This window comes from Stegostoma tigrinum, chromosome 42, assembly GCF_030684315.1.
Source record: "Stegostoma tigrinum isolate sSteTig4 chromosome 42, sSteTig4.hap1, whole genome shotgun sequence".
Lineage (NCBI taxonomy): Eukaryota > Metazoa > Chordata > Chondrichthyes > Orectolobiformes > Stegostomatidae > Stegostoma > Stegostoma tigrinum.
Window position 1 is genome coordinate 2532029 of NC_081395.1, and position 25260 is coordinate 2557288.

At 46.9% G+C, this 25260-nt stretch overlaps 2 protein-coding genes across 10 annotated transcripts in view; one reads left to right on the forward strand and one right to left on the reverse strand.

Moving 5' to 3' along the window:
- Nucleotides 1-25072, forward strand: part of mark2b (MAP/microtubule affinity-regulating kinase 2b) — a 147377-nt gene extending 122305 nt beyond the window's left edge. For 6 of the 9 annotated variants that reach the window (XM_059641669.1, XM_059641675.1, XM_059641672.1 and 3 more), the window contains 7 exons: nucleotides 403-581; nucleotides 718-818; nucleotides 1572-1703; nucleotides 2849-3106; nucleotides 9732-9758; nucleotides 15843-15887; nucleotides 19789-25072. In XM_059641669.1, coding sequence (XP_059497652.1) covers nucleotides 403-581; nucleotides 718-818; nucleotides 1572-1703; nucleotides 2849-3106; nucleotides 9732-9758; nucleotides 15843-15887; nucleotides 19789-20131 — 1085 coding nt within the window. In that variant the 3' untranslated portion in view covers nucleotides 20132-25072. The remainder of the gene's footprint in view (nucleotides 1-402; nucleotides 582-717; nucleotides 819-1571; nucleotides 1704-2848; nucleotides 3107-9731; nucleotides 9759-15842; nucleotides 15888-19788) is intronic. The other 3 variants (XM_059641673.1, XM_059641670.1, XM_059641674.1) reach the window with 3 other exon arrangements.
- rcor2 (REST corepressor 2) overlaps nucleotides 22750-25260 on the reverse strand; it is a 76213-nt gene continuing 73702 nt past the window's right edge. The window contains exon 16 of the mRNA XM_048525008.1: nucleotides 22750-23395. The gene's annotated coding sequence lies outside the window, so the exon portion shown is untranslated. The remainder of the gene's footprint in view (nucleotides 23396-25260) is intronic.

Below are 25260 nucleotides of genomic sequence, written 5' to 3' on the forward strand. Positions count from 1 at the left end.
AACCCCATGCTGTCCCTGACCCTGGGAGTGTTTGTTGGGGGACAGCGTAGAGGGAGCTTTACCCTGTGTCTAACCCCGTGCTGTCCCTGTCCTCGGCATGTTTGTTGGGGGACAATGTAGAGGGAGCTTTACTCTGTATGTAACCCTGCGCTGTCCCCAGGCTGATGTGCTACAGGTTTGATGAGGCAGTTGCTGAATTTATGGAGTTCTGGTGGATGTTGAATCCTCCGTCTCTGAGAAATGGAAAACAGGAATGTGTGAGGGTGATGGTTATTAAATCTCTCGAATGGTTTCTGTGCTGAAATCTGGGGGGAATGTTTTGTCTTGAATACATGCTGCTGCCAGCAGAAATTCCCCGCACACCGCTCTTCACCCTGTGACTCTTTTTGATCATTGCTGCAGCTGGTCCCACTAACCCCAGCAGCAACTCCTATTCCAAGAGGAACCAGGCAAATAGCACTGACTCCAAACACCAGGATGAGGAGAAGGACAGTTCACGGCGCTCCAACAGCAATGTGAAGGTGCCAGCCAGTCCCCACACTGGCTCAGACAGGAAGAAGTCAAACACGCCATCCTCTATGGTGGGTCAGAATGCAGTATCATACAGCTACAGGAATAATTTTTGTCTCGGGCCTTGTACCCGACACTGCGCCTCATTGTCCTCTTCTAAAGCAAATGTTTCTCATCTCTCTGTGCCCCTCCGTCCCACCCTTACAGAACAACACACTGACCAGCAGTGTGAGCCGTGACAGGAACTCCCCAATGGCAGATCGAGCTGGTACAGGTCAACAAGGCAATGTACAAAACAGCAAAGACAGGTAACCACTCTGAATCAGACCGTTGTCACATTCTATATCGCACTCACACTGTAGACTGACTGAGTTCAATGTGCCTGCTATATCTGTTATTGGGCATCCCAGACCTTAGGAAGCCAGAGCCAGGCTGTACTTAAATTCTATCACCACATTAAATCGGAGCAAGAGTATGCCATTCAGCCCCTGAAGTCTGCTCCAATTAGATAATGGCTGATCTGTTTATAATTCAGATACCACGTTCCCATCCACGCCCAATTACCTCTGATACCCCTACAGAAGAGAAGTATACCTACATCTGCCTTAAAAACATTCAAATGACCCTGTCTCTATGACCACCTGAGGCTGAGGCTCCAAAGTTGTACCATGTACAAAGAGAAAATGTTTCTCCTCATCTCTGTCCTACATGGGAAATCTCTCATTTTAAACCAGTGACTCCCCCACCACCAGCTCACTCAGTGTTTACAGGCATCCACTTGACACGTGGTGGGTCTTGGGACATTGTATGGAAGGGAAACACAGGATGAGGAATGGGGGCTACATGGTATTGGGTAGGGGAGGTGAAGAATGGTGGATGCACAGGCCAGGTTGGGTGGGAAGGGAATGGTAGGTGCACAGCCATGAGAGGAAGAGGTGGCGTACAGGCCCAAGGGGCGTGGAGTGGGGAATGGTGGGTGTACAGAATGAAGTGTGCGATGGGGTGACCTGTAAAGCAGAATGGACCGAGTTTTGTCAATTATATTTTCCTTTGTCCTCTAGTTCGTCAGTACCAAGCTCCAGAGTATCCTCCATGTCTGTCAGTTCGGCAAGAACCCGGCACACGAAATCTATGTCCACCTCTGTTCATCCATCCAAAAACACAGCAACTAATAATGACGCTCAGCGTCCAAGGTAAGCTTTCTGTGAACAGGCTTCTCTCCAGTTACAGTACTCGCTGCTCTGCAATGGTCCTGAGTTACTGGGACTGCAGTATATCACAGCAACTTCCCTCCCAGGTGCTCTCCTGTTTGCACTGCAGAGCTGCCCCACCCTGAATATTGAGCTTTTGTTACCTGGCTGTTGGCTCTGCCACTCAGATTCCCAGGCACCAAAAGCTACGAGCTTGAGGAAACAGATCCTGAGGCAGACTTTACAGTGATGCCAATGGAGAAAGCAGTCAGAGCTGTCAAGGGAAAACCTACTCCACATTTACAAAGGCATGCATTATCCTGGGGGATTCTGTTGCTTTTCACTGAACAAATGTGTGTGTACTGCAAAGAGGAAGGAACCACAATTAATATTCCCTGCCAGTGCTGGAGCAGGCAGGTTCCCTGGGAATGGGAGTGAGTCGAGTCAGAGTGTGAGCTTCACAAATCTCTGCCTCAGATATCCCAGCGAGCTGGGGCCACTCAAGCGTACAAGGTCACCCCCATTGGAGTTAGCGTTTCTACCAAAGTTATGAATGTGTTTTAGGTGCAGTATCATTTGATTCAAGAGGGAAGCCACAAAAGCTGCTTTCTGCATAGTCAGATCCCAGAGCAGCAGTCAAATAAGGGGACTGTTGTTTTAGGTTGTTCATGCTCGGGAAATACTGGCCATGGTAGATCAAGGAGAATCCATGCAGCTCCCAGCCCCTGGTACTGCTGTGGGAATCTTAACATCCACTGGACTAGATTAGTGTGATGCAGCACAACTGATGGTATGTCACTTGTTCAGCACTGATCTCCTGAGCGCGGTGAACCCCTGAGTGTGGCACCTCCTACCCCCCACCCCCCCCCCCCCCCCCCCCCCACCCCCTGCACTGGCCCCTGAGCATGTCACGCACCACCACCTTCGCGCTGGCCCCCTCAGTGCAGTGTGTTCCCCCCCACCCACCCCCCCACAAGCGCATTACAGCACTGGCCCCCTCCCCCTGAGCACAGCACTGCCGTCAGCGCTGGACAAAGCTGGCTGTAGTTCTCGGTTCTGGATTTATTTCGGAAGTGTAGTGGTGTTTTTCTGTTGTGTTTGCAGGGGATCAGTTCACATTTTTTGGCTCCTTTCTGTTGTCTCCACAGCACTGCTCCCCAGCGGATCCCTGTCACCTCACCCTCTGCTCACAATGTTACTGCTGCCACTGAGCCCAGCAACTTCCCAAGGGGTGTCGCTAGCCGGCGCACCATTGACGGGGGGCAGCTCCGACAGTTCCGCGATCAACAGAATGCTGCGTTCAATGGCCCCCCTGCCTCACCCACCTTGTCTCATGGCAACAGCCAAGCACGGAGAGGGGCATCTGGCAGCATCTTCAGCAAGTTCACCTCCAAATTTGTCCGCAGGTAAAGAGCTCATCTGTTTGTCTTCGCCTCTTCCCATTCTCTCCTGGTGACCCTTCTCTGTTGGTGTCCTGATGGTTGTACGCAACAATCTGTCAGCCACACTCCAACCCCTACTGTCTACTCATCCTGTCCCTGTGGGAGGCCCAATTCGATGCTAAAAGCAGCACGAACAGTGGGAAGATCCAAATAAACCCCACCAAAGAGCCAGCACAGGCATGCTGGGCAGAATGGTTTCCTCTGTTTTATGCTCTGAAGTTATTTTAGTTTTATCCTAACAGTACAGTTGACACCTTGCCTAGAAAATGGCAAAACTCCAGGTGAATTACCCAGTGTCCCCTTCAATTTCTTTTCAGAAGCCAGTGCAGGCTTTGTTTAGATTCCAGCTCCTCCATCCCCAAGAGCTCGGTGCCAGAACTGCCTTCTCTTACTCCAACAACATTGCCCTGGCCCCAGAGTTTGGGAGGCTGCATCTACTTGTGGAATGGCACCCCATGATAGGACTTACAAGGGGTGGGGTTGCTGCTGAGGGGAGGCACGAGGAGAAACCGGGGAAGCTGCTGGTGCCACAGAAGCAGTGAGGAGGCTGCAGGAATATCGTGGTCATTAGGAAGCTGACAAGCACCACAACATCTCAGAATGGCTCGTCAAGCTAGAATGCGTCAGAGGGGTGGTTCTGCTGGTTAACGATGGTAGCAGCACAACAGAGAGGAATGACCTAAGCTCAGGAAACTGATGTTAAGCTAGCTTGATTAACAATGAGACATGATTGGTGAAGAAAGTGGTGCGATTGTATACAGATCCTCCAACAAAGTAATTGCGTAGGGCAATGTAGGCAGGAAGAAATAATGGGAGCTTGTTAGAAAAGCCTAGTGATCATTTGCGAGATTTTAACCTACATCTAGACATAAGGTAAACATTTACAGGATGGATTGTGGGTGGACACAATATTAATAAAAAGACAAAGAATGGCTGACTAAAAGATAAACGGGGAACAAAAGATTGGAAATTAAGAGAAAAGTAACCAGAAATAAGAAAAAAGACAGAAAGAGAATCAAGCAGGTATTTTGCATCAGTCTTCACTGTAAAAGGATATCAGTAAGATCCCAGAAATAGTTGTAAATCAGGAAGTGGAAGGGAGAAAGGAACTCTGGTGAATCATGATCAAAGGGACTCGATGCTAAGTGAACCAGCGGAGCTGAAGGTTGACAGGTCCCTGGGTTCGGGTTGTCAGGAAGGAACGAGTGGAGAGCCCCAGGATTCAGTGCTGGGGCTTCCACTTTTTACAAGTGACTTGAATGAATGGTTCAAAGATGTCGTCTCAAAATTTGCTGATGGCACAAAGATCGCTAGGAAAGGAAGTCGTGGGAAGGACATACGTAGATCCAAAGGGTTATTCATACGTGGTGAGGAGGCAAAGGCCTGACAAATGAAGGCCAGTGTCGAAAAAAGTGAAGTTGTCCATTTTGGCAGAATAAGTAAAGAAGCAGGTTATCTAAATGGTGAGAGATGACACAACTCTCAGATGCAGGGGGATCTGGGTGTCCTCTTGCATGAGTCACGAAAAGTTAGTCTGTGGGTACAGCAACAGGTAATTAATTTAATGCATTGCTATGGAAAGGAGACCTGAGCATGAATAGGGAAGTAATGTGTCAGCTATACAGACTGCGTTTGGGGGTACTGTGTCACCTTATTGTAGAAAGGATGTAACTATGCTGGAAACATTTCACAGAAGACTTTTGGAACTCTGTTCATCAAAAGGTGATGGAATCAGAGCCATATGTATTTTTAAGGCAAAGGTAGAGAGATTCTTGACAAGCAAGGAGTGGAGCGGGGTGGGTGGGGTGGGGTGGGGTGTTTGGGCTCTGTAGTAATGTGGGGTGATCAGATTGGCCACAATATGAATGAATGGTGCAGCAGCCTTGAGGGGCCCCCAATCTGTATGTTCATGTGTTGGCCTTTATCTCAAGGATAGGAATAAAAATTCCTGACTTTCAATCTTGCTGAACCTTTGTGAAGCCACATCTTGAGTACTGTGTAAAGTTTTGCTCCCTTTACCTTTGGAAAGAGAATTTTTTTTCTGAGAGGGAGTGCTTCCCCTGACTGGCTCTCTATTCCTGAGAGCTCCTGAGAGATTGCTCAGAAACTTGTGTATCTCAAAGGGTGCCCCTCATCCTTGCTTGCTATTCTCTTCCTAGATTTCATTTGTTTTGTGGGGTGTGCATGTTGCTTGCTGGGCTAGCATTTATTGCCTGTCCCTACTTGTTGAGAAGCTTGTTGGTGAGCTACCTCCTTGAATTGCTGCACTTCATCTTATCCCATAATGCTGTGAGGAAGGGAGTTCCTTGTGCCTTGTAGCAGGTGGACAGGCTCTGGGGAGTCAGGGTGAGTTACTCGCTGCAGGGTTCCTAGCCTTTGTCTTGATGCTGTAGTCACTGTATTTATCCCATTCACTTGTTAACTAGCTGGGGTCTGCTCTGCTGAAGCCACTTGTATGGGGAATTGAAGTGTTGTGGCGTAGGTGGGTACAGACACACCACCCTCATTCCCCAAGGTCACCAAGGCCAGTAGCTGTCATTAAGTGACAGTGTGTTGACTCGTTTGGAATACTGTGCACAGTTCTGGTTGCCACACCCCAGAAAGGCTGTGGATGCAGCAGAGGTTTGCCAGGATGTTGCCTAGATTAGAGTCTCTTCGGAGAGGTCAGACAAACTTGCATTGTTTTCACTGGTGTTGGAGGCTGAGGACTGATTTTAGAAGGATATAAAATTATGACACACCTGGATAGGGTGGATAGTTGGAGTCTCTTTCCCACGGTGGAAATGTAAAATACTAGAGGGCATAGGTTTAAGGAAAAAGGGGAAGAAGTTAAAAGGAGATGTGAGGTTTTTACAGATGATGGTAAGTGCCTGGAATGCACTGCCAGGGGAGGTGGTAGAAACAAAGTTTGAGTGATTTAAACAGAGACAAATAAAGAGGATAGAGGGATACGGACCATGTGCAGGCAGATGGGATTAGTTCAGAATAGCATTGTGCTCTGCACAGGCATGGTGGGCCAAAGGGCCTGTTCCTATGCTGTACTGTTCTGTGACCAACCCTAGTTTCCAATTATATCCCAACCTATACATGCATGGCACCTAGTGGCTGCTGAGAGAATGACAGAGCATTGAGCTGGGGAAAGTAGAAGTGAAAAGAATCATAGAATCCCTACAGTGTGGAAACGGGTCCTTTGGCCCAACAAATCCACGCTGATCCTTGGAGCATGCCACCCAGACCCATCCCCTTATAATCCCACCTAAACACTACAGGCAATTTAGCATGGCCAATTCACCTAGCCTGCACCTCTTTGGACTGTGGGAGAAAACCGGAGCCCTTGGAGGAAATTACACAGACACGGGGAGAAAGTGCAAACTCCACACTGAGAGTCGCCCGAGGCTGGAATCGAGCCCGGGTCCCTGGCGCTGTGAGGCAGCAGTGTTAACCACTGAGCCAGGAGAGAAGGCTTTTCAAGATGGGCAGATACAAAACTGCAACCCACAGGAATAACTGACGTTCAGCAATTATGAATTGAGTTAATCTATGGGCCTTAAATTCTTTGAAGAATTTCCTGTGATTTGTGTAACCCCTTTCCTGCCCCTATTGAATACTGGACTAGGACAGTAAGCAAAAATGAACAGCTGAGTTCCTGGTGCATCCTACAATAAGGAGAATGTGACCAGCTCAGAGCTGCTAACTAGGAGACTGTGTGTGTGTGTTTGTGTGTGTGAGAGAGAGAGAGAGACAGGGTCTGCATTGCGCACAGTGTTATCAGGGTTGGGTCATTGCCCTTGTTCATTGACTAGAGAAAATGTCAGCATGTGATTGGTATTCAGCTCACGTGTGGGGTGTTATCAGGCAAGGCAAGCTTGACAAGTTCATATTCATGTACAGTGTCAACACTCAACGCATAGCATTTTAATTCAGCAGGGTGGAACTGTCAGGCTCTGACACAGCAGGAGAAGGCTGTTCAGCCCCTCAAGCATGTGCTATCCATTACATCATGGCTAACCCTTATCATAACTTTATCCAACTGCCCCATAAGTATTAAATCTTCACTCGAAAATCTCACTGCTGCCAACATCTGGAGTGTGCAAGTTGTTTTGGAGTGTGGGAGAGGGAGTGGAGGTATGCTTTTGATTTGTGTGGGTGTTGGGGATGTATAGTTTGGGGATGGGCTGAGAGTGTGGGGTTTGAGGGGGCAGTGTGTGTTGGAGGGGGGTACAAGGGAGGAGGGAAAGGAACAGGGCTGCTCATCCCCAATTGCCCCAAGAGTTGAGGGAGCTGTTGGGAGCACAGTTAAGAGATAACCCTATTGGTGGGGTCTGTACTTGCATGTGGGTAAGGATGGTGGATTTCCCTTGCTAAAGGACAGTAGTGACCCAGGTGGCTTCTTGCTATCATTTCATAGTGGTTGTGTGGTTGCCGTTAGAGTACCTTTTTATTCCAGAGATTTTTATTGAATTTAAATTTTCACCATCTGCCACAGCAAGAATTGAATCACTTCCTGAGCTTTTTCCAATGTTTTAATTGAAACTTGGCCCAGTTTAATTTTGTTCATCACCCAAAGACTTGTGTTTGTATCGGGTGTTTGGGTGATGAAGGATTCTCGCAGTCCACTGTCAACCTGTGCCTTTCCTTAAAACATCAATTGATTGTTACCAAACATTGGGACCTGGAGGTAGGACGCAGTGTCTGATTTCAGGTCCTTCTCCAGAAGAGCAGAGCATTTACATTGTGATTGGATGAGAATATGACATTTACTGCTGTACACCGTCTCCATGGCAATATCAGGATGTGGGTGGTCTGGGTCTGTTACCGTGGTGACATATGTAACTCAGAGTTTGGGCAGAACTCCTGAGTCTCACCTCATTCATTTGTGAAAGGGTATCATATCGCAATGAGCTCCACACTGGACTCCCATTCCCCAACATCCTGCTCCTGGCAGACGCGCCCCCCCCCCCCCCACCTCGCCACTCTGTTGGCCCTCCCTTCTCCTGCCCTCTTGCCCCAACCCCCTCCCTGCTGTTTTGTTCCTCATCCCTGCCTTCCCCTTTTATGATCGGAATTGATGTTGCTGAAGGCCCTCTGTTGCTGGGAGGGTAGAATTACATTGTGGTGTGTTTGTAGAGGAAGATTGTGTTGGTGGAATAAGGTAGTGTGGTATATAGCAGGAAGGAAGTGCACGTAGATGAATGGTTTTGAAAGTTATACAAAGATAATATAACCATATGAATCTGGTGCAAAACCAGCCGTCCAGCCCCTTGAGCCTCCTCCACCTGTCAGTAGGATCATAACTGAGCTTCGGCTTACAGAAAACGTCACTTTATTAATTCAAAGAAGGAAGACATGGGCCTGTTTTGTTGCAGTGTGGGCAGCAAGAGGTGGTGGCTCCAGGCATTGGGCAATTGTTGGAGTAGTGTTGGTGACGGAGTTTGACCTGGCTCCTCCATTTTCTGATGGTTCTTTCCTTTGCTCCTGACGCTGTGTCACTGAATCACCTTCCTCTGTGTGCCATGTATGTGCCTCACTGTTTCAAATGGGGGAGCCAGTAGCACTCACCTGACTCTCCCTATTGAGACGTGGCAGTATGTTGGAATATCTCCACGTGTCTGTTGAGTCAGAGAAACCAGTTGGCCTGGTTGGTGGTTCCACCACTCCTCTCACCTAATTTCTACCCCCACCCAACACACACCATACACACACACCCCTCATCCTCCTGGGTTTTAGACCCCTCCCCCCTTGTCCTCCTGTAGTGTTAAAGGCTGGAGGTGACTCATCACCCCCCATCATCCTTGATGCTAGGGTTATTGAGGGCGGTTGCTTCACCTCCTTCCTGTGACAGTGGTATGGATGGTGCCACTTGATGGGTTTATAATCGATTGTGACATTTCAGGGAAGTTGAATGTTATGTCTTGCTGATTAAAGTAACCCTCTCTCTACTGGTTTCCTATAAGCAGCGGCTAGTAGCTCAGTGACTATTTAGTTGCTTACGAGAGTTTGGCCTTGACAGTAACTCTGCTGCGAACTCTGGCAGGATCATCAGTCTGCACCCTTCTCCTCCGTGCACCCCCACCAGGAACCAAGAGCTGTATGCCAGTCAGTCACTGTTTTTGTGGACCTGTCCCTCTGCCAGGCTGGGTGCAGGTGAGGGAGACTGGTGTGTGGAGGAAAGCAGCAGCCTGCCAAATGGAGACGAGGTCCAGCAGTGCCGTAAATCTCAAACCTGTTGTTCACCTTAACAGCCCTGACTGCCTGAGCCTTTCGTTTGCACTCACTTTTATTCTGAGCCGTATCCATGGCTGTGGGTGAGGGTGAGCTGTGACAGCCAGAGATCTCCCATCTGGTTCCTGGCCATTGAGCCCTGCTACTGTGTGAATAATGGGTAAATACTATAGTGCCCCTCATAGCCAGCTAGCTCCTTGGTGAAGGTCTTATAAGCAAGGGAATAGTGTACAGCAGTCAGTTGTCTGGCATCTCTGAACTGCTGCTGCTGATTGTAGCAGTGTGCACTGCAACATGTCGACAATGGTGGCGTCGGTCAGTGTGACTCATTTACTCTTCAAACCTTTCTTCTTGTTTCTGTTTTTAGAAATCTGTCTATAAGATTTGCGAAAAGGTAGGAACACGCACCCATTGTATGTTTCCATTGCTGATTGTTACTAACACCTCTGCCTCTCTTTCTGTCATCACTGCTCTTGCTGTCTTATCACCCAGCCTTTCCTCCTTTCTGTTTCCTTCACTGTTTGGTGTTGTGAAGGCGAATGTGGGCTGTGTTGTTTTCTAAGGCAATGCATGCTGTTTTGGAGGTGTGAGGGTTATTGAGGGTGGGGGACTGGAGTGGAGTGATGTCTGGGGCTTGTGGTCAGTCGAGCACTTTTCCTCGGGTGCACGCCTTTCCTATCCTGAGGACAGTATGTAATTTGGGGGGTGAGGGGGGTCAGTTCATCTGATTTGCCTATCTAAGGTGGGACCTACCGTTCATCTGTCTATGCACCCCCTCCCAACCACCCCCACCACACCCAACTCCAGTCCACCCACAGAGGATACAGCAGTAATGGAGAGACCAGAGTAAGCCGCAGTGCTCCTTTGGCATAGAATAACCGACCAATGGAGTGGCTTGTTGGTGAAGAACATTCACCCAGTCAAGATGTTGGAGGTGGTCCCTGCACCCCGCCGCACCACCCACCCCCCCCCCCCCCCCCCCCCAACAAAAAAAACAACCCATGCTGTGGAGATGAGCTGCTGTTTTCAGAATTCAGGTTACGGTCAGATGTGTTCTCAGAGAGTGTGGCAAAGTCGGATTGCTCCTGTGAGGAATCTCCTGTTTCTTTCAGTGCCAGAGTCTTCATAAGTAATGCTCTGGGTCTGTGGGTTCAGAGTTTCACTTTAATACGAAAGCATGGCCAAAGCTGAATGTTCGAGTGTTTTCAACTTTTAGGAGAGATCGGTGAAAGGGAAAGTTGCTGAGTGACTGTTGGTAATAAGAAATGAGTACATTAGTGTGATAGGTCAGATAAAGATGTTCAGTCAGTTTGGAGCTAAAAAACAGCAAGGGGCAGCAAGTGTTGATCAGAGCGGGGTATAAGCTCCCAAACAGTAGTGGTAATGTCAGGCACAGTATAAATCAGGGAATTAAAGAAGTGTATAGCAAAGGTAACAGAGTAATGATGGGAGACCTCAATCTCTGTGTAGGTCAGGTCAGCTCACTAACACTAATAGTGTGGATGACCGGTTCCTGGGTGTGAGATGATTTTCTAGACAGTACATGATGCGTTGAGAATGCATTATCTGATGTTTAGCATTGTACTTTCAGAGGCCAAATTAATAACCTTGTCGTAAAGGAACCTTCAGGAAAGTGTGGCCAGAATATAGCAGGTCTTTTCCATTAAGTTCAGAAGCGATGTATTTCACCCTGAAACTAGGGCCTTTGATCTAAACAAAGAAAACTATGACAGTACGAGGGGCAAATTGGCTGTGACTATATTAAAACGATTAATGGTAGGTGGACTATGGCTAACAGTACATTTACATTCCTGCAGGGATGGTAATACAAACATAGCAAACAAGGGAAGTCAAAGATTTTATAACATAGATTTATAAAGTTGCCAAAAAAGTAGTAAGTCCAAAGATTGGTAGCATTTTAGAATTCAGTAATGAGTGAGAAGCTTTACAGGCGCGCACAAAAAGGGAAAGATTAGCAAATCATATGAGCCTGTTGCAGGTAAAGGCAAGAGAATATGAAGTGGGGAATAAGGAAATGGCAGAATAACAAAACAGCAATACTAGAGAATCAAGGAGCTAGCAAGAATGAAGAACTGGGAGAAATTAGTAATGGTACAGAAGTAGTAATGGAGAAAATAATGGAAATGAAAGTTGATAAATCTGCAGGACCTGATGGTCTACATCTTAGACTATTGGGAAGTGTGGCTTGAGAGATGGCCAGCATTCTGTTTGATTCTGGAATGGTTTCTGCAGGTTGGAAGGTGGCAGATGTAATCTCCCTGTTTTTTAAAAAAAAGATTAGGGTGAAAATGGGGAGCTACTGGCTTGTTAGCCTAATGTCAATTGTAGGAAAAATATTTGAGTCTGTTACAAAGGATGAGATAAGTTGACGCTTCAACAATAATGGGAGGAGTGAACAGTCAACAGATTTCTGAAAGAGAAATTTCTGATTTTTGAGGGCATGTATCTCGCAGAATCAATAAGGAGGGATGCGGTGGGTTTGTATTTTCAGGAAGCATTTCCAATGGTCCCACACAATGTTTGTAGGCAAAGTTAGGGTATGTGGCATGGGAGTTAATATAATGACAGTCAGACTGTGATCAGTGGGGTACCACAAGGATCAGTGCTTAGTGTCCCAGGATGTGGATGTGCAGGTTAAATCTAACATTTTCAAGTTTGCTGATGACACTGAAATTGAGTGGCTGCAATATTACTTTGAGGTTGATGCAAGGAAACTTCAGGGTATTTTGACATATTAGTGAGTGGGCTCAACAGGAGGAATGTAATGCAGGCAAAGTTGTCCACTTTAAAAGCGGTGAGAGATTGGAAGAGTGCTGATGTACAAAGGGACTGGGTTGTCCTTGTCCAGGAGTTACTGAATGCTCACATGCTGGTTCCAGTAAACAGTTCAGAAGACAAACAAACAGTCTGCTAGCATTTATCACAAGAGGATTTACGTACAGGAGCCCAGAAGTATTGCTTCAATTACACTGAACGCTGGTGAGCTTGCACGTGCAGTACGTGTGTAGTTCTGGTCACCTCGCACGAGGAAGGATATATTCTCCAGAGAGATTCACCAGACTATTCGTGGGATGGTGGGCGTGTCTTATGAGGAGAGTTCAAGGAGACTGGGCCTGTGTTCTCTTGAGGTTTCAAGGAATGAGGGGCAATCCCATAGAAACTTACAAACGTCAGTAGATGCAGAAATGAGGTTTTCCCTGGCATTGGGGTCTACAAACAGGGATAGTTTCAGAGTAGGGCTCTGAATTAGGAATGAGATGAGGAGGAGTGTTTTCACTCTGTGCCCCAGACGGGCTGTGTCAGTCATTGGGCACGTTCAAGTCCGAGAGGTAGATAACTCGCTACTAAAAGATGCCAAGGAATACAGAGTTATTGGAGGAAAATAATGGTCGAGGTGGAAGGTCAACCATGAATGGACAGAGCAGGTTTGAGGGGCCGAACGGCCTTCTCGTGTTACTTCCCATGTTTCTCTGCAAAGTCTGAGAACTGATGAAATAAGCAAGTCCTGTTCATCTGATAGTTGGTAGTGACATAAATTTCTGCACTTGCGTTGCATTGTAATTAGACCTGTCCCCAAGCAGGCAGGATCCTGTCTTGATGCCATGAGCCTCTGCTTTGTACAAACGACAGAATAAGCCTGAGCTCTTCCCGTTCAGTCCGACTTACTATGTAAGAGAATGCTCCTAGTAAGTGCCTCTCTAATCATTGAAATGTATCATTGTGATGTCCAGTTGTTTGGCGCCTCAGCTGGAAAATTTACTGTCCAAATTCAGGAAGCCATACATGTAAATTATGTAAATTAAGAAAAAGTCTGGACCTGCTCCATGATAATCTGACTTTTCTCCTTATGCCTGATAACCTCTGACTGCCTTATTGGTTTCAATTTTAAACAAAGTCCTCTTGTTCTAGTCTCTCCCACATCTGTATCCACCCTATCAAGTCCCCTCAGGACCTCATATGCCTCATTACAGATCAGCTCTAAATCTTCAAAATGCCCGTGGATACAGGCCCAGCCTGTTTAAACTTGCCACAAAAGATAAACCACCACCGCGCACCCCCCCGCCCCCACCTCCAGTCCCAGGAATCAGTCATGGGAATCTTTTCTGAACTGCTTTGAATACTTTCTGAAATAAGGAGACCAAAAGTGTACAAAGTATCCCATCCACATATCCTTTTGCAGACACCTATCTTTATATGAACCAAAAATAATTGAGGTCTCAACACTAATCTGTGGCACTCCACTCATTATGTTTTGTCAATCAGAAAGTGTCCCATTTATGCACACCCTCTACTTCCAATCAGTTAAATAATCCTCTGTCTGTGCTAATGCATACTGCCCCTGCCCCTGCCCCAGCCCCATGGGCCGGTATCTGTGTGGCACCTGATCTAAGCACAGTATGTCCACTGGTTCCTCTATAGACTTGCCAGTTCCAGAAAGAACTCCCATAAATAAATAATTACTGTTTCTCCTTCACAAAACCGTGACTGTGCCCAATTGCTTTCAGGTTTTCTAAGTGTCCTGTTCTTTTACAGACGATTCCAGTATTTTCCCTATGACCGATTTTGGGCTACCTGGCCAGTAGCTTCCTGCTTCGTGTCTCCCTTGAATATAAATATTATATCCGCTGTTCTCCCACCTGATGGGTCCTTTAGGATTTTTGAAGATTTAAAATCTCAGCACCCACTTCTTTATTACACCGAGGATGTAGTCATTCTGGACCAGGAGGCTTGTCAGGTTTCAGCAATATTGCTTTTTTGCTGTATAATCTCCCTGCTGATAACTATTTAAGTTCCTCAGTCTCTTTCAGCCTGTGATTCAGTTATTCCCTGGATTCCACTAACAGCGAAAACAATTGTTCACTATTATTTCAATTCCTCTTCCATCTCACATTTTTCTATTAGTTCCCAGACACAGTCACTTTACTTGTTCATTTCCTTGCTAAATACTTACTGAAACTCTTTCTATCTGTTTTTATATTCCTAGATGGCTTTCTGTTGTACTCTTAATTTTCCTCTCCCTATTAACCTTCCAGTCATTTTGTGCTATTCAGTATATTCTGTTCATTTTTCTCACCTGCCAGCCATCATTGTGAATGATACACTCGTTCTTTCAGTTTGATGCTATCTTAAACTTTAGTTAACCCATTGAAGATGTCCTCTTTTACCATCCTTCATTCTCACTGGCATATATATTTTTGCACCTCACCACCCCCACGTCACCCGGACCACCTATTCCACCCCGCCGCTATCTCCCAAGCCTACTTCCTCTTCCAGCAAAGCCCATCCACTTCACATCAGCTTCGAACTCAGAAGGAGAGACAGAAACTTAGTGACTTTGGGTACATTGGCCTGTGCTGTCAGGGTTTCTTTGGGTCTGAAGCAAGGTTGGAATCCAAATGGATTGGGTGTTGGCTGGTGGTTTCACAAAATGCATGCTTGGTCTAACCTTGAATGTGACTAACCTGTTGCTGTTTGTGTTGAGCTTAACAGTTGTATTTAACGGATAATTTACAGTTCCACAGGGTACTTTTGCAGTGAAGATACTAGACTCCTCCCAGTCTGCTACAAGTGTAACCTGCCTGTTGTCTTAGCTGTTGGACTATTACTTCAACCCCAGCTGCAGGGTGGAGACACTGGGTGTGAATGGAATTGCAGCAGGACAGCATTGGGAGATGATGAACAGAGCTCTGTCAGGTCAACACTCAGCATAGTGCTTGGAGGCAACTGGAGAGGAGTGCTTAAATACATTGTAAACTAGGGATTAAACCACCCCAAAAACAATCCCAACTCTATCAGGAACACATCCCAAAATTGATTCATCACCCCCCCCCAAAACCGGGTCAGTAACGCACCCTGAAATCCCCCCTCAATCAGCAACGCACTGCAAAATTAATCCTCCCTTGCAGTAACGCACCCCGAAATTGATCCCCTTGATGACGTACACCCCCCCGAGGGCTGTTGAGGTATAGTGGTAACATCCGTATCTTTGAGCTGAGAGGCCCAGGTTCATGACCCTGCTGTTCCATAAGTGTGTTATAACATGTCTGAACAGGTTGATTTATAAACAAAAGACCCTCACCATCCGTGTCGATGCTCTTCAGTCTGAGGTACTTGGCCATATGTTATTGGTGGTGTGCTGTGCTGCTGTCTGTACAGTGTGACAGCCTGCTCTCAGGAAGAGATAGCAATGAACAGATCCAGCACGTGGGTGTGGAGGCTGGTGTGGGTTCACTGTCGGTTGCTGAGGGATCTCTGCAGCAGTGCCTCTAGCGGGAAGGTAAGGATGGAAATGTGAGGAGTTGCATCAGTTTGTGGTTTCTGTGGAAAGACTCCTTGAAACATATCAAGCGGGATTTGAGGGTTAACAGGATGTTCCACCTGCTTGTTGATTGCAGTTTTATGTAAGCAGACATCCCTTTGTTTTCATCTAAATTTGAACTTTGATTATTTTTTTGAGGATGCCTATTGAGGGAGACGGCAGAGAGGGAGCTGAGAGCTCAAGGTGAGAATGCAAAACCATTTCTATAAAGCTTGTGCCTCTATCATCTCCACACTTTGCAATTTCAGCTCAAGATCAGCCTATGACAATCAAGCTCAAACCAGATCCCGGCTACAACTCAAAACTTGTGACATTCCCAGAGAAATTTCCTCTGTTAGTTTGTCCCTTGTTCTTCTATACATGGAAGACCAACACGCAGCAGTGAGCTGGGTGAGTGTGTGTACGTGTGCCTGTGTGTGTCAGTCGCTCCCAGAGCAGCGAGCTGCATGTGTGTCAGTCGCTCCCAGAGCAGCGAGCTGCGTGTGTATCAGTCGCTCCCAGAGCAGCGAGCTGCGTGTGTGTCAGTCGCTCCCAGAGCAGCGAGCTGCGTGTGTGTCAGTCGCTCCCAGAGCAGCGAGCTGCGTGTGTGTCAGTCGCTCCCAGAGCAGCGAGCTGCGTGTGTGTCAGTCGCTCCCAGAGCAGCGAGCTGCGTGTGTGTCAGTCGCTCCCAGAGCAGCGAGCTGCGTGTGTCAGTCGCTCCCAGAGCAGCGAGCTGCGTGTGTGTCAGTCGCTCCCAGAGCAGCGAGCTGCGTGTGTGTCAGTCGCTCCCAGACCAGCGAGCTGCGTGTGTGTGTGTCAGTCGCTCCCAGAGCAGCGAGCTGCGTGTGTGTCAGTCGCTCCCAGAGCAGCGAGCTGCGTGTGTGTCAGTCGCTCCCAGAGCAGCGAGCTGCGTGTGTGTCAGTCGCTCCCAGAGCAGCGAGCTGCATGTGTGTCAGTCGCTCCCAGAGCAGCGAGCTGCATGTGTGTCAGTCGCTCCCAGAGCAGCGAGCTGCATGTGTGTCAGTCGCTCCCAGAGCAGCGAGCTGCATGTGTGTCAGTCGCTCCCAGAGCAGCGAGCTGCGTGTGTGTCAGTCGCTCCCAGAGCAGCGAGCTGCGTGTGTGTCATTCGCTCCCAGAGCAGCGAGCTGCTTGTGTGTCATTCGCTCCCAGAGCAGCGAGCTGCGTGTGTCAGTCGCTCCCAGAGCAGCGAGCTGCGTGTGTGTGTGTCAGTCGCTCCCAGAGCAGCGAGCTGCGTGTGTGTCAGTCGCTCCCAGAGCAGCGAGCTGCGTGTGTGTCAGTCGCTCCCAGAGCAGCGAGCTGCGTATGTGTCAGTCGCTCCCAGAGCAGCGAGCTGCGTGTGTCAGTCGCTCCCAGAGCAGCGAGCTGCATGTGTGTCAGTCGCTCCCAGAGCAGCGAGCTGCGTGTGTGTCAGTCGCTCCCAGAGCAGCGAGCTGCGTGTGTGTCAGTCGCTCCCAGAGCAGCGAGCTGCGTGTGTGTCATTCGCTCCCAGAGCAGCGAGCTGCTTGTGTGTCATTCGCTCCCAGAGCAGCGAGCTGCGTGTGTCAGTTGCTCCCAGAGCAGCGAGCTGAGTGTGTGTGTCAGTCGCTCCCAGAGCAGCGAGCTGCGTGTGTCAGTCGCTCCCAGAGCAGCGAGCATGTGTCAGTCGCTCCCAGAGCAGCGAGCTGCGTGTGTGTCAGTCGCTCCCAGAGCAGCGAGCTGCGTGTGTGTCAGTCGCTCCCAGAGCAGCGAGCTGCGTGTGTGTCAGTCGCTCCCAGAGCAGCGAGCTGCGTGTGTGTCAGTCGCTCCCAGAGCAGCGAGCTGCGTGTGTGTCAGTCGCTCCCAGAGCAGCGAGCTGCGTGTGTGTCAGTCGCTCCCAGAGCAGCGAGCTGCGTGTGTGTCAGTCGCTCCCAGAGCAGCGAGCTGCGCGTGTGTGTGCATCAGTCGCTCCCAGGGCAGCGAGCTGCACGCGCGTCAGTCGCTCCCAGAGCAGCGCGCCGCATGTTTGCGCGCCAGTCGTGCCCCAATTTTGATTCTGATTAGTCCTAAGCCTGCAGTTTCTTCCAGTGCCCTGTTATTTCATGTCCTTTGGGATCTGGTTTTTTTTTGAGACAAGGCTGTAACTTGCCATCAACAATGTTGCCCAAGTTTCCAATTGGTGCCTAATGAGGGATGAATTTGGCTCTCTTTCTCTCTCTCTCTTTCTCTCTCTCTCGCCACGAAGCAGTATAGAAAATATAAATCATTTCTTGAACCAGTCTTTGATCTTCTGGATGAATGGTCTTGATTCTAGCTGAGACTATCTGTTGTGCTCAAATAATCAGATTTTCTGAATGGTGTCAATAACCTCGCTGGAGAATTCAGCATCTTCACCACCACACCACACCAGATTGGAGTCAACACCAAATCCCCAAAACTCAGTCCGACATCCCCATGTTCTCCCCACTGCCGTCCCTTCGCGCCCCTCCCCCCCATCCTTTCCCATCACAGTGTCCCTCCCTGTGCGTCTATCCCTTTCTGCACAATTACCTGTTCACCTCCCCCATCTTAACTCCGCCACCCTTTTTTCCACCCATGTGCCCCTCCCTCGCATCCCTCCTCCTCCTCTCTCCTTCACTCCCACCCTCCCTGATCTTCACCCACTCCCTCCACCTCACACCCTGCTTCTGCCTCGCTGGTTGTCTTTTTACAGCCCCATCCCTTGTCCTTCTCCATTCCTCGATCATACTGCATGTGGGACCTTGCTCTGCATTTGCCCATTTGAACTGAGCCTCAAGCCCTTGTTACATCTCAGCCTGTGAACTGTAGCTTCTGGCACACATGCCACTCTGGTTCCTATGAGTCAAGGAGAGTCAAAGCTGTTTATCCTGTATACTGCCCAGCTCAGACTGCTCTCAGTCTTGGTGCTGAGCTAATGACTCTTGCTGGCTGAAAAAGGGCATACAGGTGTGGAACAGTTGCTTTTTCATGCATTTCCTGCAACCTTCCTAACAGCATTGGACTGCAGTGGTTCACCATCTTCTCCAGGGCATTCGGGAATGGACCCTGTCAGCGATGCCTACGTCCATGAAATAAATATTTAAAAATAGGTCATGCTGGCTCCCACTTATTTTTCAGAGCTGGGATAGAGATTTTTAATCAAATAATATCAGCTAGGCACTCAAGGGTTATGGGGAAAAGGCAGGGAAGTGGAGTTGATCAGATCAGCTATGATTTTATTGACTTGGTGGGCTGAATGGTCTAGTTCTACTCCTGTATGTTATGATAATTGCGCAAGCTTAAGAATTGTGCGTTATGTCTTGAGTCATGAGGGTAAGATCTGAAACTGCTGCTCTCTCAACATCTGCGCCCACTGGAACTCACCAGCTTCTCTTCCCCACCCCCCCACCCCCACCTCATCCTTGGGGCAGCACAGTGCCTCAGTGGTTAACACTGCTGCGTCACAGTGCCAGGAACCTGGGTTCACTTCCATCGTCAGGTGACTGTGTGGAGTTTGCATGTTCTCCCACAGACCAAGTATGTGCAGGTTAGATGGATTGGCCATGGGAAATGCAGGTTGAAAGGGAGAGGCTAGGGGATGGCTTAGAGTGGGATGCTGTTTGAGGGCCAGTGTGGGCTTGATGGGCTGAATGGCCTATTTCCACACAGTAAGGATTCTATAGCTTTTAAGAATAAAAAACTCCTGGTAGTGAATTCAATTAAAGGGGTGAGGATGGATCTTGCAGTGTGTTTTGTGTGGGGTGTGACAGGAATGGCTCAGGGTGATCTGTTAGATTTCTGAAGATTATGAAAGATTTTGATAACAGCCATTAAGGTGAATGTGCTCTATCAGTTTGAATTCAATGGGGAATTCAGAAGAAATATCCCTTGCCTAGAGGGTGGGAAGAATGTGGGACTTGGTCCCACAAGGAGGGATCAAGGAAAATCCTGTTGAAGTTTAAGGGAAGGAAGTTGGATAAACACATGGGAGAAAAAGGATAGGATAGGGTGACTGGGGGCTGGGTGAAGGCTCACTTGGAGCTGAAACGTGCCGATGGGTTAAATGGCTTGTTTCTGTTTTGTCAACTGTGTATAATTTGAATTGTAATTTGTCCCCCTCTCCCTCCAGATCCAATCTTAGTGCAGAGAAAGACGAGAATAAAGATGCCAAACCTCGGTCGCTACGCTTCACATGGAGCATGAAGACAACAAGTTCGATGGAGCCCAATGAGATGATGAAAGAGATCGGCAAGGTGCTGGATGCCAATAACTGTGAGCATGAGGGACGGGAGCGGTACATGCTGTTCTGTATGCATGGGGACCCCGCCAAGGACAACCTGGTACAATGGGAGATGGAGGTGTGCAAACTTCCCCGACTGTCCCTCAACGGAGTCCGTTTCAAACGCATATCTGGCACCTCCATAGCATTTAAGAATATAGCGTCCAAAATTGCCAATGAACTCAAGCTGTAAGGAAGGCTGTGCGAACTTGTCCAAGGTTGTTGGAGGCACCAGCTTTAATCGGGACATGAGTGAGAACTCGAGCTGACACTTTCTGGGCTGGAATCTTTCAGTTTTGAGATTTATTTTTTGCATTAGTGTTTTAAGTTTATTTTTTAGTTTTTTTTATCTGACTGATCATGTATTGCACACATTCTTGACATGTCACTGTGGGATGGCAGATTTGTTGAACTCCACCCCCCTTCTCTTTCCTTATCCCCCATATACTTCTCCCTGTTTATGGTGAGTTGAAGCGGAGGCCATTAATCTGGGATCTCACATCGTGCACTACACTAACTTATGTAGTGAGTGGATCTGTCTCAGATACTTGAGATGAAGAGGAGCAGGTTTATTACTTGTGGCCTGAAAGGAGTAAGCAATAGTGAGAGAAACTTTTTAAACTCAGCAGTTGCCTAATTATAGACTCATAATTGTCACATTTGTCGGTTTAAAAGTAATATCCTATTCCTCCTCCTATTCCCCCCCCCCTCTTTTCCACCTTCTCCTGATTTCCATGCTTCACCTACATTGTTCTCCCACTCCTGTACAATCATCATCATCCGTAGGAGAACTGGGCCTGAATAAGGTTTAATTCTCAGAATTCCTGCTGTTAACTTGTTTCCAGGGAGAATGAGCCGCGGCCCTTATCCAAGATGTGTGCCTTTACTGAGCAGCTGTAGCCTGTAACCTGGTGCCAATGGGCTCTCTGCCCAGTTTCCTGATGTCGACTGAGGGGTGACTGGAGTTGGGCGATGGGGGCTCACTTTCTGGAATCCTTATGTTCTTAATGTACCTCTTACATTTCCTACCCTCTCTTACCACCACTCACTCTTACTCCACCCTCCAAGCTCTCATCCTTTCTTTTCCCCACCCCACTTCTTGATTCCTGGTACACTACAAAACCAACACTATCTGCTAACGTGCCCAGGGGCTGTTCAAAATCCGGCTCCTTCCTTGTGAATCAGGAGGTCGGAACACTGCATCTCTACACAAAATAATCATGGCTGTTTCAAAGTTGTTGTTTCCAATTCATTCTGGAATTCCTGTTTAGGCTTATTTAGTGAATAACCCCTTTTAATAGTTTCTGCAACCCAGCCAAGGCCTCTTCCCTAACCCAAAGCAACTTCGATAAGGTTGGAGAAGGGAAGGGGTTTTGGAAGGTTTTTGCTGTTTAAGTTTCTGAAAGGATTTTTAAATTGTAAATTAATTAATGCAATCTTCTTCCTGTCTTTTGTTTTCTGTCTTTTTAAAAAATCAATTAAAAACAGTAGATGAATCACAAATTATTGACAGATGTTCTTTATCCAGCTGAATGTTGAGCTCCCAGGTTTTTTATTGTGGGCCATTCCTTTTGTATTGCCCACCAGAATAATTTAACCCTGGATTAAACTTCCAAGGCAGGAATTTCTTCCTGGATTCCAATCATATTTTTGTTCAACCTGTGATGGTTATGTAGCCTCTGGTCTGTTAGATGCAGTGTTGGGCCCATATTAACTGTGATTATTTCATTTTGCATTACTATTACCAGAGCATTACAAAGAGATGTGACAAAGCAGTGTATTTATAAACTTTACCTATAATCTCCTCAAATTGCCTGTTTTCACCCATCCAAAGTGAAAAGATTATACTTTTCCCTGATTCCTTTGCTCCTCCTGCCCAGTTACTGTACTTGGATCTCCCTGATGCTCAGATGGTGTCAGTCGTAAGTTGGACACGGATCAGTAGCTGCATCGTTTGTTGGTCACCGTCAAGGACGCTACTTCGATGTAGGAACCATGAGCTCACATCTGGACAGCTCCAGTTGAAAGCCTGGTCTCTCTGATCCTTATCCCAAGAAACAACAGGAGCTGCCACCCAGTTTCTGGATTGTAAATACCCCCCTTTAGATCTTTGTGGAGGGGGTTTGGAGTAAAAAGACATTAGCCTATTTGGACCTGCTGTTGTCTGAGATTCTGATGCCAGTTTGTGAGCTAGGATGCAGTAATCAGTGTTGGTGTCCAAGAAGGGAAGAGTGACAGGAGAGGTAGGGTACTGAATGGTGCGTAGAGAAGAGACCTGGCACATATACTGGAGAAGCAGTTATCAAGCTGGAGGAATTCTCCCCATTCAAGGGTTGGGGGTGAAGGACACGTTGCTGGGCTGTGAAATGTGTTTTTAGGATAGCCATGTTTGGGTAGGAGCAGAGTTGGGTCTCTCCTCCAGCTATCTACCCTTTTTTTGAGTGTGTGTATACTGCTGATTAGAGTCGAGTAAAGATGAGTGGATTGAGGGAGTCAGGATGAGACTGAACAGGTGAAGAGACAGTACTAGATGCACCCAGTATTTGGTTTAGTTTCCAACAACCCTTGGCCCCATCTCCAGTCCCTGTCTAAGTGAATGCTGGTGATAGAAACTAACTAATGAGCATGTTTGGGGCTAGTCATCATGTTAGAGCAATGACTGAGTCTGACATTGAACTCTAGGGTTTCTGAGGTTCCAGGGAGGATGCTTTTCCTATCTCCAATGCTTAAACTCAATGAGGACACGGGGGCTGTCTGAACAATCACTCTACTATTCCAACTAAAATAAACATCTCAACAAAGGCTTGAACCACCATTTTGATTTTCAGGTGAATCTTTATTTAGTTGTTTTCAGTTTTAGGTTATATATGTGCATTTGTACCTTAACAAGCAGATTTCAAGTTTGATACTGGATGCTCCTAAATGTCAGTGGACAGAGAAACTTGCGATGCCTGACATGGATTCCAGTTAAGATTCTGTGGCCGTGCACAGTGTGCATTGATTAGGCATATTCATAGCCCAAATCTCTACCATCTGAGGCCCGATTTCAAACACAGAAAATTTGGCAGGGAATGGGTGATTCAAGTTCACCTGTTCATCTCCAGGACTTTGTCCCTGAGTCCAGTGCAGACAGAAGGGATGAATGCCTAGAGACCTGAGCCCCATTCAATAACTAGTTGGTCCTCAGCTGCTGTATAACCACATTTGGTTGCCATGTGGTACTTAGTCCAGTAACACGAGATGTGTTTAATATATCTGCGAAGCTACCTGATTTGTAAACACTGTCCTCCTGACTAAGGCTTTGATCCAGCTGGGAACTAGCAAAACAAGGTTGGATACCTTCAGTTCATATCTCTTCACAAGCTCAGACATCTTCTCCTGATTCGTGCAACACCTCTTCATTCAGTTTCAGAGAAATTGATTTCTTGTTTTAATTCAACTCGGGTCTTGGCATACACTGTAACATAGAGAAAGCTAATCTTTTAGTTTTGCAGTTGCGTTGTATTTGCTGATGTAAAAAAGGACTTGCTTTTCTTGTACTGTAGATAAAAATGAGGCTCCTGCTGTCTGTTCAGATCTCCATTGTCTTGCCTCAAATGTGACTAGCGTATAGAGCTTTTTTGAGACAGAAATTGGTAACTTGACTGATCTGAGACTGCAATGGGACTTGATAATTTCCTAATGGTCCTATGACCAAGCTGAGTAGCAGTTTACTGATCATCTGGTCACCTGCTTAGTTTAAAAGATGTGTATAATAGATCACCTGTACTGGAAATGTGTAGAGATGATGTGCCATTTTCCCACTGCTGTAAATGACCCAAAACAAATGAATCCTTTTGCTTCTAATTTATGTCTCCTATAGAAAGATGTCTGGCTTTGTGTATCAGAATGTATTATTAACCTGGAGCAACTTCTCACCTGATATTTAATTTGCTCTCATGCACCCTCCACCCATCCCAACCACCATCTTTTCTTCAGTGCAAGATTCTTAATCACGTTTACTTTAAATCTAAATAGTAAATTCGGCTGCAGGGGTTTGTTTTTAAATCCCTGCCTTTTGCCCGAGATGTCCCAACAGCCTTTGTCCCCAGGACCAGAATTCTAGCTCTGTGATCCCTTTGACAATTGTCATTCTGTAATATACTCACCTCTTTCCTTTTTATTGCTAATTATGGAGATTGGCTGTTGAAGAAAAGTGCCCCTGTTGATGGAAAGTTTTGCAAATCATCTCTATGGAGATGAAAATTTGTGGTCCATTCAGACTTGATATTTGTACAAAATAATTTAAGTAAAAATGGGGTAGTAACCCCAATTTCCAAACCCACTTTCCTGGATTTTGATGTATACTTTGCTGCTGTTTCTAAACAGACCCCTTCTCTAGAATGATATTACTATAATATAGTGTTAAACCTTGGCTCTTCTGTTGTCAAGGCACTGGCTTTTGTAGAAACCCTTATTCGGCTGTCGAGGGTGGCTTCCATCTGGGGACAACCATGACTTGCCAATGGTGAGTCAGGAACCTGAGGCAGTACCAGTCAAATCACCACCCACCATTCCCTCTGCCCTCCCTCACCACAACTGTTTCCCTTGTCCGAACAGTCAGAATTGGCTCTTAAAAGCATTCATTAAAACTATTTGCCTATATTAGTAGCACCTAAACAAACTCTACAGTTTCCATTTGAACATTTCATGTGACATTTTAAAATAAGACATTCAGGATGCTGTATGCCCTGGTCAAACAATGGGGAATCCTATTTACACTCCAATTTGGCTGAAGAGGGGTCTGCCAGATTGAATTTCAACATCTGTAATGCTGGGCACTTTAGAAACTGCTATGAAATTAAATTGTCAAGGGTTTAAGAACCACTTAAAACCTAATAGATCTGATGTGTGTACGGAGGGGAGGGGTGGGTGGTATAGAGAGGAATTTTATTTAATTTTTTTAAAATCATGAGTTTTGGGACACTTTTTTGCATGACCCAAACTGGGAAGTTGGTTTGTGTAGTTGTTTTTGTGTTAATTTCTTTGAATGATTGATGCCCTTTCATTTGAGAATTGTTTAATTGGAGCCTGGCACCAGAGGGAGGAAAATAATGTATTAAATATGGACTGGGAAAAGTTCACATTTATGATTATAATAAAGTTTCTCCTTCTATAGTTTAACATAACATTGGTCTGCCTGTTGTTATTACAGGGACAGGAATCTGGCTTCGTTGTTTGATTTATCTGTTCATAAGAGGGTCAGTGAGACAAGTTGTTCAGATGTGAGCAATTCAAAGGCTAGATAAGGCTTCTTCAACAAGTGATGTTGCTAGTTTACAA